The sequence below is a fragment of the Pelophylax lessonae genome, assembly GCF_965119305.1.
Source record: "Pelophylax lessonae genome assembly, chromosome: 3".
Taxonomy (NCBI): Eukaryota; Metazoa; Chordata; class Amphibia; order Anura; family Ranidae; genus Pelophylax; species Pelophylax lessonae.
The window spans coordinates 37,354,504-37,371,316 of NC_138770.1; the positions used below are offsets into that span (position 1 = coordinate 37,354,504).

Sequence of the window (16,813 nt, forward strand, 5' to 3'; positions counted from 1 at the left end):
ACACTGGGGGGGGGGGGTTAGGAAGGCATACCATGGGTTATCAGGAGGGTACACACTTGGGGGGATTGGGAGGGCATACCATGGGGTGTCAGGAGGGCACACACTGGGGGGGTTGGGAGGACATACCATGGGGGGGCAAGAGGGAACACACTGGGGGGAGGTGTTGGGAGGGCATACCATGGGGTGTCAGGGGGGCACACAGTGGGGGGGGGGGGGGTTAGGAGGGCATACCATGGGGTGTCAGGAGGACACACACTGGGGGGGGAGGTTTTGGGAGGGCATACCATGGGGTATCAGGAGGGCACACACCAGGGGGCATTCACAATGCTTATTGAGCTAAATGAAAAGGACATGCATTTCCATTTGTCAGCTAACAGCACCTCTATGCTAAGCTGCAGTTATTTAGCAGACTTAGCATAGAGGTGCTTGCAAACTAATCCAGCCTACCTCCAGGAACATTCACTCGGCTCCCTCTGCTCAGCTGCTCACACTTCCCTCTTCCAGGCGGGCGCGATCTCCGTGGTCAGGTACATCACCATCCCGCCCACTCAAGCAGCAAGCAGCCTGCAGGAGATAAGCTGGAAACCTGCTGGGGGAGGTACAGGGGGCAGAGCATCAAGTGTCTTTGTGTAATGGCTGTTAGTCGACCCGACCGCAGCTCTGATTTCCCGGGGGGGGGGGGGGTTGGCCTCACAATCAGTAATATTTTCTCGGGGGGAGCAATTGCCCTGTTGCCCCCCCGCCGAACCCCTGAGACTGACTCACCGAACCCCTGGGGTTCGATCGAACCCAGGTTAAGAACCACTGGTCTAAGCAATGACTCCATCAACTTGAAGTGTTTAAGGGGTGGATAAATTAGTGAGTGCCATAGGACATAGAGAATTTTGGGAAGGAGTATCATTTTTATAAGGTTTATGCGACCCATCATCCCAATTGGCAATCAAGCCCAGGTTGGCGTTTTTGCTAGAGAGGTTGTATGTTATGCGGGACATAGTCCACCGAGGAGTTGGTAATCTGAATCCCTAGGTATTTAATGAGGTTTTACTCCCAATAGATAGTTTTCCACTTACATTCAATCACATAGATCTACCACTACAAAGAGTAAGTCGCATTAAATACCTAGGGATTCAGATTACCAACTCCTCGGTGGACTAGAGTTTTAGATTGTTGCCTATGTTCAATTTTCACCATTTCTCAAAAAGGCACACTTTAAAATTTCAAAATATTTGTTATTTATTACCTCAATACAGGTTTAGCTTTTATATTTAGAAGGAATTTAGCAGGAATTTTGTAAAATTTGCTGTGTTTATATCTGCTAATAATGATTTTAGAGTATTTGTAGCAAATACATTGTTTTAAAAAACATTTGCGCGAATATCGCAGGGTGTTAAAATCAGCACCTTCTTTTTTTCCACAGGTCATGTGCTTTCAGAAAATATAATGTTGGGGGGGGGGGGGGGTCTTTATTAAACTCGGAAGGCTGTAAGTGTAAAATGAACATCTAGATTTTTAGAGAAATTTGGATATTTACATTTTTGTTTATGTTCAATTTCACCATTTCGCAAAAAGGCGCAATTTAAAATTTACAAATATTTGTTATTGATTAACCTAATACAAGTTAGCTTTTATATTTAATAGGGATTTTGTAAAATGTGCTGTGTTTTTATCTGCTAATAATGATTTTTGTGTATTTTTAGCAAAAATATTGTTTTGATAAACATTTGTGCAAATATCATTGTGCCCTAAAAATCAGTAGCATCATATTTTTATTCTACTGCTCATGTGCTTTCAGAATATATATGGTTTGGGAAGGGTGGGGGGATCTTTTACAAACTCTGAAAGCTATAAGGAAAAATAAAAAAGGAATGGAAAAATTACAAAAATGGTCTGATCAGCTAAACTTGTAGATTGCAGGGCCTGGCAGCAAAAAGGTTAATGAATCTCAATGCACACAAAGGCAATATAATACCCACATTTGTGGGTAAATATAAAATATGGTGTTGCGCCAGGCATATAGATACTAAACATAACTAAACAAATTGCGCACACTTGGGAAATGGTGCCAAACTTCGGTATTTAAAAATCTCCATAGGAAATGATTTATAAGCCTTTATTGGTTACTAGTTTAGAGTTACACAGGAGGTCTGGTTCTAGAATTATTACTGCTCCCGCTCCCGAAGTTCATGGCGATACCTCGCATGCGTAGAACGATCGCTGTTTACATATGCGTATGGGACCAACAGGGGCACTTAACCTTTTTATATTTATTGGTGGGACACTGGTACCCTGACAGATGTTTTTGTGCACTTGTACACTGTGACACATGTTGAACGTCCACAGGCGGACTCTGACAGATGTTATTGTTACAATGGAACACGATTGCATAGGTTTTTGTGCACTTGTACACTGTGACAGATGTTTTTTCCACTGGGACACTGATACACTGTGACATATGTTTTGTGCACTGGGATACTAGTACAGCTGTTCATGGGACACTTGGACATGGACAGGGACAATGGTGCTTGGTGTACTGTGTGGGGATGTCTACAGTCTGTGTGATCTCTGTGTAACTGAACACTAAAATCATTAGTTACACAGAAAGCTGTGACAGAGGCTGCAGCTTCCTCCTCTCTTCCCCACGCACTGAGCTCTTACTGAGCTTAGCAGGGAGAGCCAACACAGAGACACGTGTCTCTCTTTACACTGTTTTGATGGCTGTGATTGACCCATGTCCCCTTCTTTGATGGGCTGTGTCTGAAGATCACAGCCATCACAGGATTGCGCCGCTGCACAGCCTCACACTCTGAGGGATGTTCACTTAAAACAGGGAAGCTCCCATCCAGCCATTTATGTACATTGGCCAGGTGGGAGGCTGTTAAAAGTCTAAAAATGAAATCTTTATGGCTCACCATCAAAGTTAAAAAAGCTACAGTATAAATAATAATTGAGCTTTTTTAAAAAAAAAAAAAAACGAAGGAACACTTCATTATTTAAATGTTACAAAGAATATAACAGAATATGTAAAAAGGAAATCAAGGCCACAAAAATTCAACAAACATCTGATTGTCAGAGGGTAGGACAAACCCCCAAAATTCTTCAGATATATTAATAGTATGTTGAAAGATCAACATGTATAAATACAAAAGTGGTCCATATAGTAGACCTCTGTGTAGAGTATTTCACTTTAAAGGAGATGTATAGCCAAAGCTCATTTGGCTGTACATCTATGGATCACAGGAGTGCAGTTTGTTCTGCGCTCCTGTGACCCTTTTTTGTGACCCTGTGAAGTCCGCTCTCTGCTGAGGTCACAGAATTCAGTCCAGGCACCGCGTCATCACGACCACGGAGTCAAGATCCGCCAGGTGCCTCGACTGATACCGAGCTCAGCCTCTCAGCCACCAACTGAAAGCCTGAGCTGGCCACTCCCCCCCTCTCCATAGCCCAGCACTCTAATGAGCAAGGAGGGGGCAAAGCAGCTCGTGGAGCTGCTCAGGGAGCTGTCAGAACCGAGCAATCAGCAGTTTTCGATCACTCGGTTCTCAGTGTAGAAGCGCCGGGGGACAGATGCAGCATCGGACTGCATCCACCTAGGTAAGTATATATGGGAAAAAAAGTAATCTCATACATCTCCTTTAAGGTGATCACAGAGGACATGGGGCAAGAGATTTAACCTCCAAATACTAAAAGGCCTCTTCACAGTAAGAGCTGTGAAAATGTGGAGGAGACTCCCTCAAGACCTGGTTCTGGCCCGCGTAGTAGATTGTTTAAAAAAAAAAAATTAGGCCTTGATGCATTCCTAATTGTACATCATATTACTCGATATTAATTTTTAGAGGTAATACCACCAAGGGTAGTTGATCCAGGGAATATTGGAATGCCTCCCGGCGGATGCTTTTTTTAACACCTATTTGCCTATTAGCCCAGAAAATGGATAGTTTTGATTTTGCTTCTATTGATTCCAAAGTGATTTAGGATCGAAAGGCCTTTCAGGGTTAGTTTGGTTTTCAAACGGGACCCCACAGAAACTCATACCAGCTCCTGGAAAAAAACAAGAAAAAAGTATGGGGTCCCCACAAAATCTATCCTAGACCCATATCCAAGCCTGCAGCCTGCCTGACCGTAAAAGGGGAGGACATGCATGCACTTCTCCCACCTCCTGAATCATACCAGGCCACGTGTCCTCTACATGGGGGGAGTATCTTGCCAAGTCCATTCACTCCTGGTTGGAAAGTTGAACAAGTCCAATGTACATTGAAACTCTAATCCATTTTCTCCTGGAAATAGTCCAAAGGAGAAAGTCCATTCAAACCATGAGATTAGTCAGAGAATAATTGCTATCATTCTGTGCATTGCCAGACTAGGTCTTGGTTACAGAGTAAAGGGTAATGCTGCTCATACTATATGTAACTCTCATCTACATCATGGACATTTTCTTCAGCTTCTCTCTCTTCTTAGTAAATATGATAGAAATCTTCACAATCATATAGAAGAGGTTGAGGCCCTGAGTAGTCATAGAAAGACCCAGCACCCCAATAGTGGAGGTAGAGGTGGTCTGGTGACATTGAGAAGAAGACTCCGGTCAATCTCTGGTTCTCCATCATTGAAAACATGGTGAGAAAACAAATACAGCGGGATGTTGGAGGAGCTGTTAGTGTCAGTGTGGAATTCGACAGAACACGGGATGGAGACACTGAAAGAACAATACGGCTTCATTCTCCAATATGTCAGGGAGAGAATGGCAAAGGAAGGGGACCGGATTTTCAAAAGTAAATCCTAAAACACACTACTGACCATGCCCACTTTTATGGAGGTGGGACAGCTGTGGAGCAGGGGATGGGGATAATAGCACAAGCAAACTACGCTAGACCAAATGTTGGGTGTGACCAAAAAAGTGCAAATGGTAGGAGGCTTAAATAGGTATAATTTAATAACACCTGAGCCTTCTTTGCTCTGGATTGTGAGTACATAACACAAAGAGTGTAGATGCCAAATGTAAGTAAAGCACAGAGTACCCCCTAACAAGAATCTCCCCTCCTCCAACTCCAAACCTCCATGACAAAACCACCCCCAGCACAATTCCCCCATCCCTGAACTGTACTCATCAGACCTCAGCATGACATTGCTGGTGAGTCCCCTCCTCTCATCTCAGTTAGTGGCTTTTGTACAGCTGCAGAAGGCACCATAGACTCGCAGGACTGGGAGGAGTCTGTGACATCAGGTGAAGAATGTCACCTCTCCAGCACCCCAATGCTTCTCTCTGCATGGGCAATCACCAACGTGGTCATGTTCCAGGGTGCAGTTAGAGGTGGCTGCCACCCCTACGCTTCCCCCACTTTAAAACATGTGCATGGGGCAGATGTTCCTTCTGGCTGCCCACCAACCCCCTTGTCCTGGCCCTATACCCTAGTGTAGTGTTGACTTACCCTCTCCAGGCCTAGATGTGAACTGCAGGTCACCATCACAAAGAAGAGCAAGAGAATTAATAAACCAGATCTTTACCTCCCGCCATAAAGTAAACACAAGCCGAAAGGGGAATGACCATGTGGACCATGTGATATCAGCATGTGACATCATCAATAACCATGACACAGCTAGGGGCACTCCTCTCCTCCCTGCTCCTGCTTAGGCCAATCACAGAAGATGGATTATCCCGCTTTCCCTGAAAAGAAATCAGGGACACATTCTTTTATTCAGGGACACTTTTCCCTCAGTCTCCCCCAAAATTGGAGACTGTCCCATGAAACCAGAGACATCCGGTCATCCTACAGTACAGGAGAGGATTTTCTCTCTAACTAATGTAAGTAGAAAGCCCAAGAAAGACTGTTCTGTATTCTGAGAGAGCAGATGGAACACTTGTGTGTTCTTATTTATTTATCTATACCTAGTGACTATATGACTGGCATGGTTCTATTATTCTACTTTACCTGTCCCCTGTACTCTATACACAGGGCTGTATATGACATGTTCCTGACCACTGCACTCTATACAGGGGACTGTATATGACATGTTCCTGGCCCCTGCACTCTATACACAGGACTGTATATGACATGTTCCTGGCCCCTGCACTCTATACAAAGGGCTGTATATGACATGTTCCTGACCACTGCACTCTATACACAGGACTGTATATATGACATGTTCCTGACCACTGCACTCTATACAAAGGGCTGTATATGACATGTTCCTGACCACTGCACTATATACACAGGGCTGTATATGACCTGTTCCTGACCACTGCACCCTATACAAAGGGCTGTATATGACATGTTCCTGACCACTGCACTCTATACACAGGGCTGTATATGACATGTTCCTGACCACTGCACTCTATACACAGGACTGTATATGATGTTCCTGGCCACTGCACTCCATACACAGGGTTGTATATGACATGTTCCTGTTCACTGCACTCTATACACAGGACTGTATATGACATGTTCCTGATCACTGCACTCTATACACAGGGCTGTATATGACATGTTCCTGTTCACTGCACTCTATACACAGGACTGTATATGACATGTTCCTGGTCACTACACTCTATACACAGGGCTGTATATGACATGTTCCTGTTCACTGCACTCTATACACAGGACTGTATATGACATGTTCCTGACCACTGCACTCTATACAAAGGGCTGTATATGACATGTTCCTGATCACCGCACTCTATACACAGGGCTGTATATGACATGTTCCTGACCACTGCACTTTATCACAGGGCTGTATATGACATGTTCCTGACCACTGCACTCTATACACAGGGCTGTATATGACATGTTCCTGTTCACTGCACTCTATACACAGGACTGTATATGACATGTTCCTGACCACTGCACTCTATACAAAGGGCTGTATATGACATGTTCCTGACCACTGCACTCTATACACAGGGCTGTATATGACATGTTCCTGGCCACTGCACTCCATACACAGGGTTGTATATGACATGTTCCTGGTCACTACACTCTATACACAGGACTGTATATGACATGTTCCTGACCACTACACTCTATACACAGGGCTGTATATGACATGTTCCTGACCACTGCACTCTATACACAGGACTGTATATGACATGTTCCTGACCACTACACTCTATACACAGGGCTGTATATGACATGTTCCTGACCACTGCACTTTATCACAGGGCTGTATATGACATGTTCCTGACCACTACACTCTATACACAGGACTGTATATGACATGTTCCTGGCCACTGCACTCCATACACAGGGTTGTATATGACATGTTCCTTGTCACTACACTCCATACACAGGACTGTATATGACATGTTCCTGGTCACTACACTCTATACACAGGACTGTATATGACATGTTCCTGACCACTGCACTCTATACACAGGACTGTATATGACATGTTCCTGATCACTGCACTCTATACACAGGGTTGTATATGACATGTTCCTGGTCACTACACTCTATACACAGGACTGTATATGACATGTTCCTGACCACTACACTCTATACACAGGGCTGTATATGACATGTTCCTGACCACTGCACTCTATACACAGGACTGTATATGACATGTTCCTGACCACTACACTCTATACACAGGGCTGTATATGACATGTTCCTGACCACTGCACTTTATCACAGGGCTGTATATGACATGTTCCTGACCACTACACTCTATACACAGGACTGTATATGACATGTTCCTGACCACTGCCCTCTATACACAGGGCTGTATATGACATGTTCCTGACCACTACACTCTATACACAGGACTGTATATGACATGTTCCTGGCCACTGCACTCCATACACAGGGTTGTATATGACATGTTCCTTGTCACTACACTCTATACACAGGACTGTATATGACATGTTCCTGGTCACTGCACTCTATACACAGGGCTGTATATGACATGTTCCTGACCACTGCACTCTATACACAGGACTGTATATGACATGTTCCTGACCACTGCACTCTGGGCTGTTGTTCACAGGTGATTCTAAACTGATGACCTGTAAAGGCTTTTTTTATTAGGATTTTAATTTTAACAAGATTGCAGTAATAGAATCAGGAAATAGTAAAGGAAGAAATCCAATTGGTGAGGAAAATGACTTGTCTGGAATGTGGAGGCCACTGTGGAGGCGGAGTCGTTATTAATTTGTGTACAATACAATATACAACGTGTTACATTATTATAACAAAGTATTGTAGAAAAGATCACACCATAGAACATAGGGGGAAAGTAGAAAATAAACCCGGATATAAGGGTGACATTTGTGTACGAGGAACACCTTAACAATTACCACCATTTTATTCTCCAGGGCCTCTGATTTCAGAAAATATGTTTGGGGATTTTATCTAATCATCAGGCCCAAAATCTGCATTTTACCATGTGTGCAAAAATAATGCAAAAACAGCTCTGGCAGTGAAAGGGTTAATGTGAGCCAGATGGGATCACTCTGCTGTGGTCACACTTTAAACATTAGAGCTCCCCCAAGCTGCAGCCTGAAAATACTATTGCTAGGAGGTCAATTCATTTATCTGCCACATACTTCCCATGTTTATAAATTCGTCTCCTGACATTTAGGGGTCTAATCATAAAACAATTGTACAGCAATTTGCCGGTGGAAAATGTGTGTACATTCCTACTGTGTGCATGGGGGGGGGGGGGGGGGTGTTAATTGGCTATTTTCTGGTCAAATGATTTCCATTTATTGCAAATAGAAAATACCACATTTGTCACTGGCTGGAGAAAATTGCAATTCTACTTTGCGTCATTTAAAGCCCAAATATATTATTTTTCATTTTAAATCAATGGTTGGTGTAATAGTGTTGACTTATTTAACTTATATCCTTCAATATCTCCTGTATTCATAAGTGCATGAGCCATGCCTGATGAAGGAAAATAAGTGGTCTATTTTTCAAAAAATATATTGGACAAATGTGACAATCATTCATCCAGCTGTTACAAATTCTGGCTGTGATTTAACACACTAATTTCCTATGATCATTAGCTCCATCTAGTGACCATAATCGGGTATTTTTCCTGAAATACCTCAATTAGCGCAATATCGCATTATGGCCATTAGATGGAGCCAAGGAAATCAGTATATTAAATAAAATACATCCAATATCCATCACAGCTGGGCGAATGCTCGTAATAAAAGTTCAATTATTTTTTTTAAATAGACCTCCAAGTATATTTTGTTGTGTAAGCTTTCACAAACACACAGCCAATGAAAGGAAATGACTCCATTTTTATTTTTCTACTGCTATCAATGGCCAACACGGTACAACACTTCATCCATATCTTTGGTGATCTCTGATCTCTTTATGAAGTGTTTCTTACATGATGAAGATCAACCATGCAGTATATCTGAGGTGTATATCAGGGTGTGCTTCTTCCCCACGTGAGAGCTGTGATGTCCAGCAACATTCCCATAGAAGACATTTCCCGCACTAAAGGCACTAAAACACTTCCGAGGGTTGTGTGGGATCCCTGATGTACAGGAAGGCAGGACTTCAGTGAGTAACATTTCCCTCACTCAGGGCAGGCAAGTCGTTTCTCCCCCATGTGAATTCTCTGATGTCTGTAAAGATCAGACTTCTGTGAAAAACATTTCTCACACTCAGGACAGGAATACGGCTTCTCCCCCGTGTGAGATCTCTGATGTCTGTAAAGAGAGGACTTCTCCGAAAAACATTTCCCACACTCAGGACAGGAATATGGCTTCTCCCCTGTGTGAGCTCTCTGATGTTTGTAAAGATCAGATGACTGTGAAAAACATTTTCCGCACTCAGGACAAGAATATGGCTTCTCTCCTGTGTGTAATCTCTGATGTGTGTGAAGATTGGACTTCCTTGAAAAACATTTCCCGCACTCAGGACAGGAATACGGCTTCTCCCCTGTATGTAATTTCTGATGTCTGTAGAGATTGGACTTGTCTGAAAAAAATTTCCCACACTCAGGACAGGAAAGTGGCGTTTCCCCTGTGTGAGATTTCTGATGTAAAGAATGACCGGACTCAGGGCAGGAATACGGCTTCTCACTTGTGTGCAATTTCTGATGTCTATAAAGACTGGAATTGTCTGAAAAACATTTCCCACACTCAAAACAGGAGTACGGTTTTTCCCCCGTGTGAAGCCTTTGATGTGTGATCAGATGTGATTTTTGTACAAAACATTTCCCGCAGTCAGAACAGGAATATGGCTTCTCACCTGTGTGAAGCCTCTGATGTCTTTGAAGTTGGGATATTTCTGAAAAACATTTCCCGCACTCAGGACAGGAATACTGCTTCTCCCCCGTGTGAGATCTTTGATGTCTGTAAAAATTGGACGTCTGTGAAAAACATTTCCCGCACTCAGGACAGGAATATGGCTTCTCACCTGTGTGAGATCTTTTATGTTCATTAAGTTTGGATTTAAAATTAAAACACTTCCCGCACTCAGTACAGGAAAACTTCTTATCTGTTGGAAGGATGGCACTGTCCCTCACAGTCTGAGGTTCCTCAGGATAAGAGGAATACGATGGTCCATCTACACTGTGTGGTGTTCGATGGACATTTGAGGTAGCCGGGTGTTCTCCTGGACTATACTGTGTGATGTCCTCATCTTCTACTTTACAGTCTGGAGACAAAGTGAGACAATCCTCTGAGGGGTTCCTCATCTCCCATCCATGTACTAAAATAGAAATAAAAATATTATAACTAGACATGAGCAGATTGGTTCCCCTAAACCAGGACTCCACCCACATCAGGCAGCTTTGTCTCGGAGGATCTTACAATTCCACCCTCTTGATAACTAGTAAATGGGTCCTCTGATCTCCTACCAATTCATTCAGGTCAGAGAGAGGAAACAACGAGAACTGTCTTTTATAGAAGTGACAGTGATGTGGAGATTATAATACGAGTGTCCCCACCCCCTCTATTACTCATTGCCACCTTCCCAATACAAGAAGTACACTTCCTTATTTAGTCCATGATTTAGTCATGAATAACAGCGGGCTGAGCCCCACCAGAGGTCAGAGAGTGAGGATGGGGGGAGAACAACCAAGATGAAGACTGGACTGATCCTGAAGACCACACACAGATTATATAATAATTGTAGAGAGCACTGCTTAGAGACAGACAGCACCTGGCACAGGGGACAGCTGGTAGACAGTAAGCAGCAAACTAGTGGTGGAAAGGTTCCCAACAGCAGCACTGATGACCATCTCTATGCTGCCCCTCCTACCCCAGAAACTCTCCATGACACACTCTATCCAGCGGGTTCCTGTCCCTCACCTAACCACATCCAAATTGCGCACCAACTGCAGTGAACCATTGTTTTTTTATAAGCACTGCCTTTTACTTAAGATGTCCGCGCGGGTCATCTGGGTGGCAGCGTCCAATCGGACAGCAGTCCACCCAATGACACATAGAGAGGCCTAAGAGGAATGTGCATTTCTCCTGTTCTCTACTCTTCTTGCAGGGTGGTTGCAACAGCAGCACCTGTGTATGGAGGTCAACCTACATGTGCCTACAGATGCTGTCTTGGACATCGACTCCCCTACAATAATAATAAAACAGTGAAATTCAGGAAGGTAAGCAGACAATTAACAAAAGAATGCAATAATGATAGGCAGTACATTATACAACATAATCAGAATACTTGGCTGACAACTGCTCCCGGTTGGACCAAATAGGGCAGTGACGCTTGCTGGGACCTTTCAGCTCGTCTTCAGGATTATCATTTACTTGAGCTTGTTCAGGAGCCTTAGGTGCTTGGGGGTTATCATAGGTAGGTGTGACAGGAGTCACTTTGGTTGGGGAGCCCATGGAATCCAGCTTACCTTAGAGAGGTTGGGAAATCCTTGTCTCAGCTCCCTAGGTCCATCGTATGTGCAAGTCACCCTGTGTCTATTAGGGGGGACAAGGTGACTGAGAAAATGTGGGACAACTACTTAATGGACGCTGAGAATATGATTTGGATTACTTCAAATGGGACAGTAATATTTATCAATGATATCTCTCAAGAAATATATGAAGACTATTCCTGGTTTGTTTGATTCTGAACTATTCATGTTCATTGAAAGAGCTGGTCACATTGGCCTCTGTTCCATGTTCTTCAATGTAGGAGCCGGACAGTCTGTTACTGGTGGTCTCCTGCTATTGCCTGTGTATTGAGGTGTTATGTGTTTTCTGCTAAGCATTAAGCATGTCTGTCCCATTGTTAATTGGTAACTGGGTGACCTATTGTCTGATTTATCACAACATTGTCTGGGTGGACATTGTGTCACCTAGGCTGGTTTAAATACCAAGTTATTTAGTATTGTCTAGGTGTGGATTCCCATTCACCTATTGTTTCGGGCCAGATGGCTAGCTAATTAGCTCAGGTTAATTATGTTTCTGGTTACAGTTTGTATTGCTAGGGCAATCTGATCAGGAGGGGGGTGGTTTTGCAGCAGGACAGGGGCTGTCCCTAGTTGGGCAAGGACCAAATTACTTCTTGGGGGGGGGGGGTAGCAGCCTGCACACTAATTAGTCAGGTGTGTGCTGGGCTGTAAGCAATGACATTACTAGAGTTCTGGGCTCAGCCCCGGCAGACAGGAGGTCTGGCCCAGGAGTCAGGAGAGCTCCACCTATGAGAGGTGGGAGCCAATGCAGCAAGAGGCTGCTAGCTGTATGCACCGAGTTGGTGAGAGACAAACCAAGGCCCAAAGGGTAAGGCCAAAGCAGGAGTGCTGCATGTACAAGGGAATTTCAGGTTTGTTTTCTGGAACTTTTTTAAAATAAAAATGGGCAAGGAAAGCCCTTAAAAGAAAAAGCAAGTGGCGATGTCCTTAAAAGCTCTACACTTGATGCAAGTTTTTACAGGGGCTAGAAGGGGGACCAGAAGTAGTTTCTGCTTTGTTGGTGTGGACAACATCCACATTTTCTGACTGCTGCCTTGTTGCCCAGAATAGGTCTAGCTGGTCTCAGGTCCTAAAAATGCTGTATATCCCATGATAGTAACTTCAGATACGGTGTCCATCAAGCTAAGGACCAATTGTTCATTTACTAAAACAGTCAGTAATGGGCTTGGGCCTACCATGTCCACCTCTGCCCCGGAAGCCTCTAGTTTAACAACAGACATGGGGTCCTTTTATTTTCAGAAAGGCCACGGTTCCTGGTCAGGTGCCCAAAACGACCACACCGCCAACACCTCTGGTCTTCACTTTGATCCTTTCGCAAGGGGGTTCTCGGCCCTTGGTCAGTTGAGCTAGTTCCTGTTTAACCATTTTCATTTCTTGCTGCATAGATGCCAGGTTACGAGTCAATTCTCAGATAAAGCCTGTATGGTGGCTTCTGCGTCCTAATGTTCCCTGGCCACTGCCTCCACCACTAGATCATTAAAAGTTAGGAAGGGTTAAGACCTCACCCATTCCAGTAGAGAATTCCACATTCTTACTGCTCTGACAGTAAAGATCCCCTTACGTATTTTAAGGTTAAACCGGTTTTCCTCTAGTTTTAGTGAGTGGCCACGTGTCTTATTGTATTCCCTTTCTCTGAATAGTTTGTTCCTTATGCTATGGTCACCAGTACAGTATTTGTACATTGATATCATATCCCCCCTCAATCGTCTCTTCTCCAGAGAGAATAAGTTCAATGCTTGTAGTCTTTCCTCATAGCTTAGATCCTCCATTCCCCTAATTATTTTTGTTGCCCTTCTCTGGACTCTCTCCAGTACCAACACATCCTATCTGAGGACCAGTACCCAGAACAGGACAGCCAGTGGTGGGATTCAAAAATTTTAGCAACCAGTTCCGACTTTCAAGCATGGTGTAATTTTTTTTTTTATCTAATGTCAGCTAGGGGACCGATCTGTCCACCGCAATGTTGCAGTCGCCGCTAAAAATCTCAGATTGCCGCCATTACTAGTAAAAAAAATAAATGAAAATGACAAATCGTCCCCCAAGTTTGTAGACGCAATAAATTTTGGGCAAACCAATCAAAATACCCTTATTGTGATTTTTTTATCCAAAAATATGTAGCAGAATACAAATTGTCGCTCTTTTTATTTATTTTGTTTATAGTGCAAAAAATAAAAAACCTCACAGGTGATCAAATACCACCAAAAGAAAGCTCTATTTGTGGAGAAAAAAGGACATCAATTTTATTTGGGCACATCGTCGCACAACTGCGCAATTGTCAGTTAAAATAACAGTGCCGAAACGCAAAAAATAGCCTGCTCATGAAAGGGGTGAAATCTTCAGGTCCATAACTGATTGAATTAAAAGCAGGGAGTTAGTACATCAGTGAGTGGTGGTGGACACAGCAACCTCCCCCTTCCCCTGTATGGAGAGAGAAAGAGAGAGAAAAAGAGAAAGAGAGAGAAAGAGAGAGAAAGAGAGAGAAAGAGAGAGAAAGAGAGAGAAAGAGAGAGAAAGAGAGAGAAAGAGAGAGAAAGAGAGAGAAAGAGAGAGAAAGAGAGAGAAAGAGAGAGAAAGAGAGAGAGAGAAGAGAGAGAGAAAGAGAGAGAAAGAGAGAGAAAGAGAGAGAGAGAGAGAGAGAGAGAGAGAGAGAGAGAGAGAAAAGGAAGAGGGATGGAAGGAGAAAGAAAGAAGGAAAGAGGCAGCGAGGGAGGAAAGAAGGCACTTTTAGCAATTTTTAAACGTATTGGAGCATAACACGCTTCTCCTTCCTCACCTCCGTTTGCAGTTGCAGAGCAGCTCCTTGCCACTTCACAGAAAGCCTGCTGAAAGTAATGGGCAATGCACCCATTGGCTGAGAGGCAAGGGAAGGCGGTGCAGCCCGCCTCCTGCTCAGCCAATAGGTGGCTGAATCTCAGCCCAGCAAGCTTCCTATGGGGGGGAGTACGTCAGTACTAACCAGGAAGCAAAGTCTGGCTGCACTGTCTTATACCCGGCTCATAGAGGAAAAGGCAAGCTGAGTGCTGCAGCATTTTTATAAGAGAATCGGACCGTCCCGATCTCCGCTTGCACCGATTCGGCGAACTTGTAAAATCTTAGTAACATGTTCGCACAAACCGGCCGAATCCCACCACTGTGGACGGCATACTCCAGGTGTGGCCGGACCAGAGTCTTGTAGAGTGGGAGAATAATCTATTTCTGGAATGAATCCCCTTTTTTATACATGGCAGTATTCTATTGGCTTTGCTTGCAGCGACTTGGCATTGCATGCCACTGCCAAGCCTGTTGTCCACTAGGACCCCCAGGTCCTTTTCCATCTTAGATTTACCCAGAGGTCCCCCCCTAGCAAGTACCTTGTATTCGTGTTTCTGACTCCCAAGTGCATTACCTTACATTTTTCAATATTTAACCTCATCTGCCATGTAGTTGCCCACCCCATTATTTTGTTCAGGTCTGCTTGTAAGGTTTCCACATCCTGCATAGAAGTTATTGCCCTACATAGTTTAGTATCATCTGCAAATACAGAGATTGTGCTGGATATCCCCTCCTCTAGATCATTTATAAATAAATCAAACAGGATTGGTCCTAGGACAGATCCTTGGGGGACCCCACTTTCCACACCTGTCCAATCCGAGTACTCCCCATTTATCACCACCCTCTGGACTTGCCACTGGAGCCAGTTCCCTATCCAGGTACTCATCCTATGGTCCATACCTACGTACCTTAGTTTGTACAATAAGCGTTTGTAGGGAACTGTGTCAAATGCCTTTGCGAAGTCCAGATACACCACATCCACAGGCTTACCTTTATCTAGATGGCAACTCACTACATCTTAGAAGGTTAATAGGTTGGTCTGGCAAGAACGATTTTTCATGAATCCATGCTGATTACTACTGATAATACCGTTTTCATTACTAAAGTCTTGTATGTGGTCCCTTAACATCCCCTCCAAAATCTTGCAGACTACTGATGTTAGGCTGACAGGTCTATAGTTACCCAGGATATATCTCGGCCCTTTTTTTAAATATTGGTACCACGATGGCTTTTTTCCATTCCCGTCTGCAGATCAGTAAAGATCAAGAATAACGGCCTGGCTATCTCTTTAAGAACCCTTGGGTGCAAGCCATCCGGTCCCGGTGATTTATTTATGTTAAGTTTCTCTCATTTAGTTCTAAGTCTATCTTCTGTTAACCACGGGGGTACTTCCTGATGTGTATTATTTAATTTATCATTATAAGCTGGGTTAGTGTATCCCCCCCGCTTCTTTTGTGAAGACTGAAGAGAAGAAATTATTTAGCACTTTCGCCTTCTCTCTGTCCTCTGTGGCCAGATTCCCTTCATCGTCTTTTATGGGGCCAATGTGTTCTGGTCTCGCTTTCTTACTATTTATATACTAAAAGAATTTCTTGGCTTTTTTTTACTCTCTTCCGCTATATGTCTTTTGTGTTCGATTTTAGCTGCCTTGATTTCGCCTTTACATTTCTTATTGCACTCTTTGTAATGTTGGAATGCTGCCAATGACCCCTAAGCCTTGTATTTTTTGAATGCCTTTTCTTTGGTATTAATATGCCTTTTTATGTTGGAGTTTAGCCACCCAGGGTTTGCTTTTGCTCTTTTAAAGTTATTCCCCTTTGGAATACACTGGCCAATCCCTTTGATTAGTATGCTCTTGAAGCACTCCCATTTTTCCTTTGTGTTCTTTGTTCCCAGGGTTCTAGTTTCCATTTGATATTTTCTAGCAAAGAGCGCGGTTTAGGGAAGTCGGCTCTTTTGAAATTCAGTGTCCTTATATTACCCTTGTGTTTCCTATTTCTATGCTTTATACTGAAACAAATTGACCTATGGTCACTGTTTCTCAAGTTGCCCATGTATTTCTATATCCATGATCAGATCTGTATTGTTGGTAATCAGTAGGTCAAGTACTGCATTGTTTCTTGTTGGT

General features: G+C 43.6%; 3 protein-coding genes across 3 annotated transcripts in view; 1 reads left to right on the plus strand and 2 right to left on the minus strand.

Moving 5' to 3' along the window:
* The window catches only part of LOC309550283 (uncharacterized protein), a 1,519,274-nt gene that overhangs the window by 399,391 nt on the left and 1,103,070 nt on the right, over positions 1-16,813 (plus strand).
* Positions 1-16,813, minus strand: part of LOC309549989 (uncharacterized protein) — a gene marked incomplete at its 3' end in the record, with an annotated part of 336,501 nt that overhangs the window by 316,856 nt on the left and 2,832 nt on the right. The window lies entirely within an intron of this gene.
* LOC309549993 (uncharacterized protein) lies at positions 9,523-11,797 on the minus strand (the record flags this gene model as incomplete). The annotated part of the gene is made up of 3 exons (XM_082250467.1): positions 9,523-10,607; positions 11,503-11,528; positions 11,631-11,797. The coding sequence occupies 3 exons, from the start codon at positions 11,795-11,797 to the stop codon at positions 9,523-9,525; spliced, it is 1,278 nt and encodes a 425-aa protein (XP_082106593.1).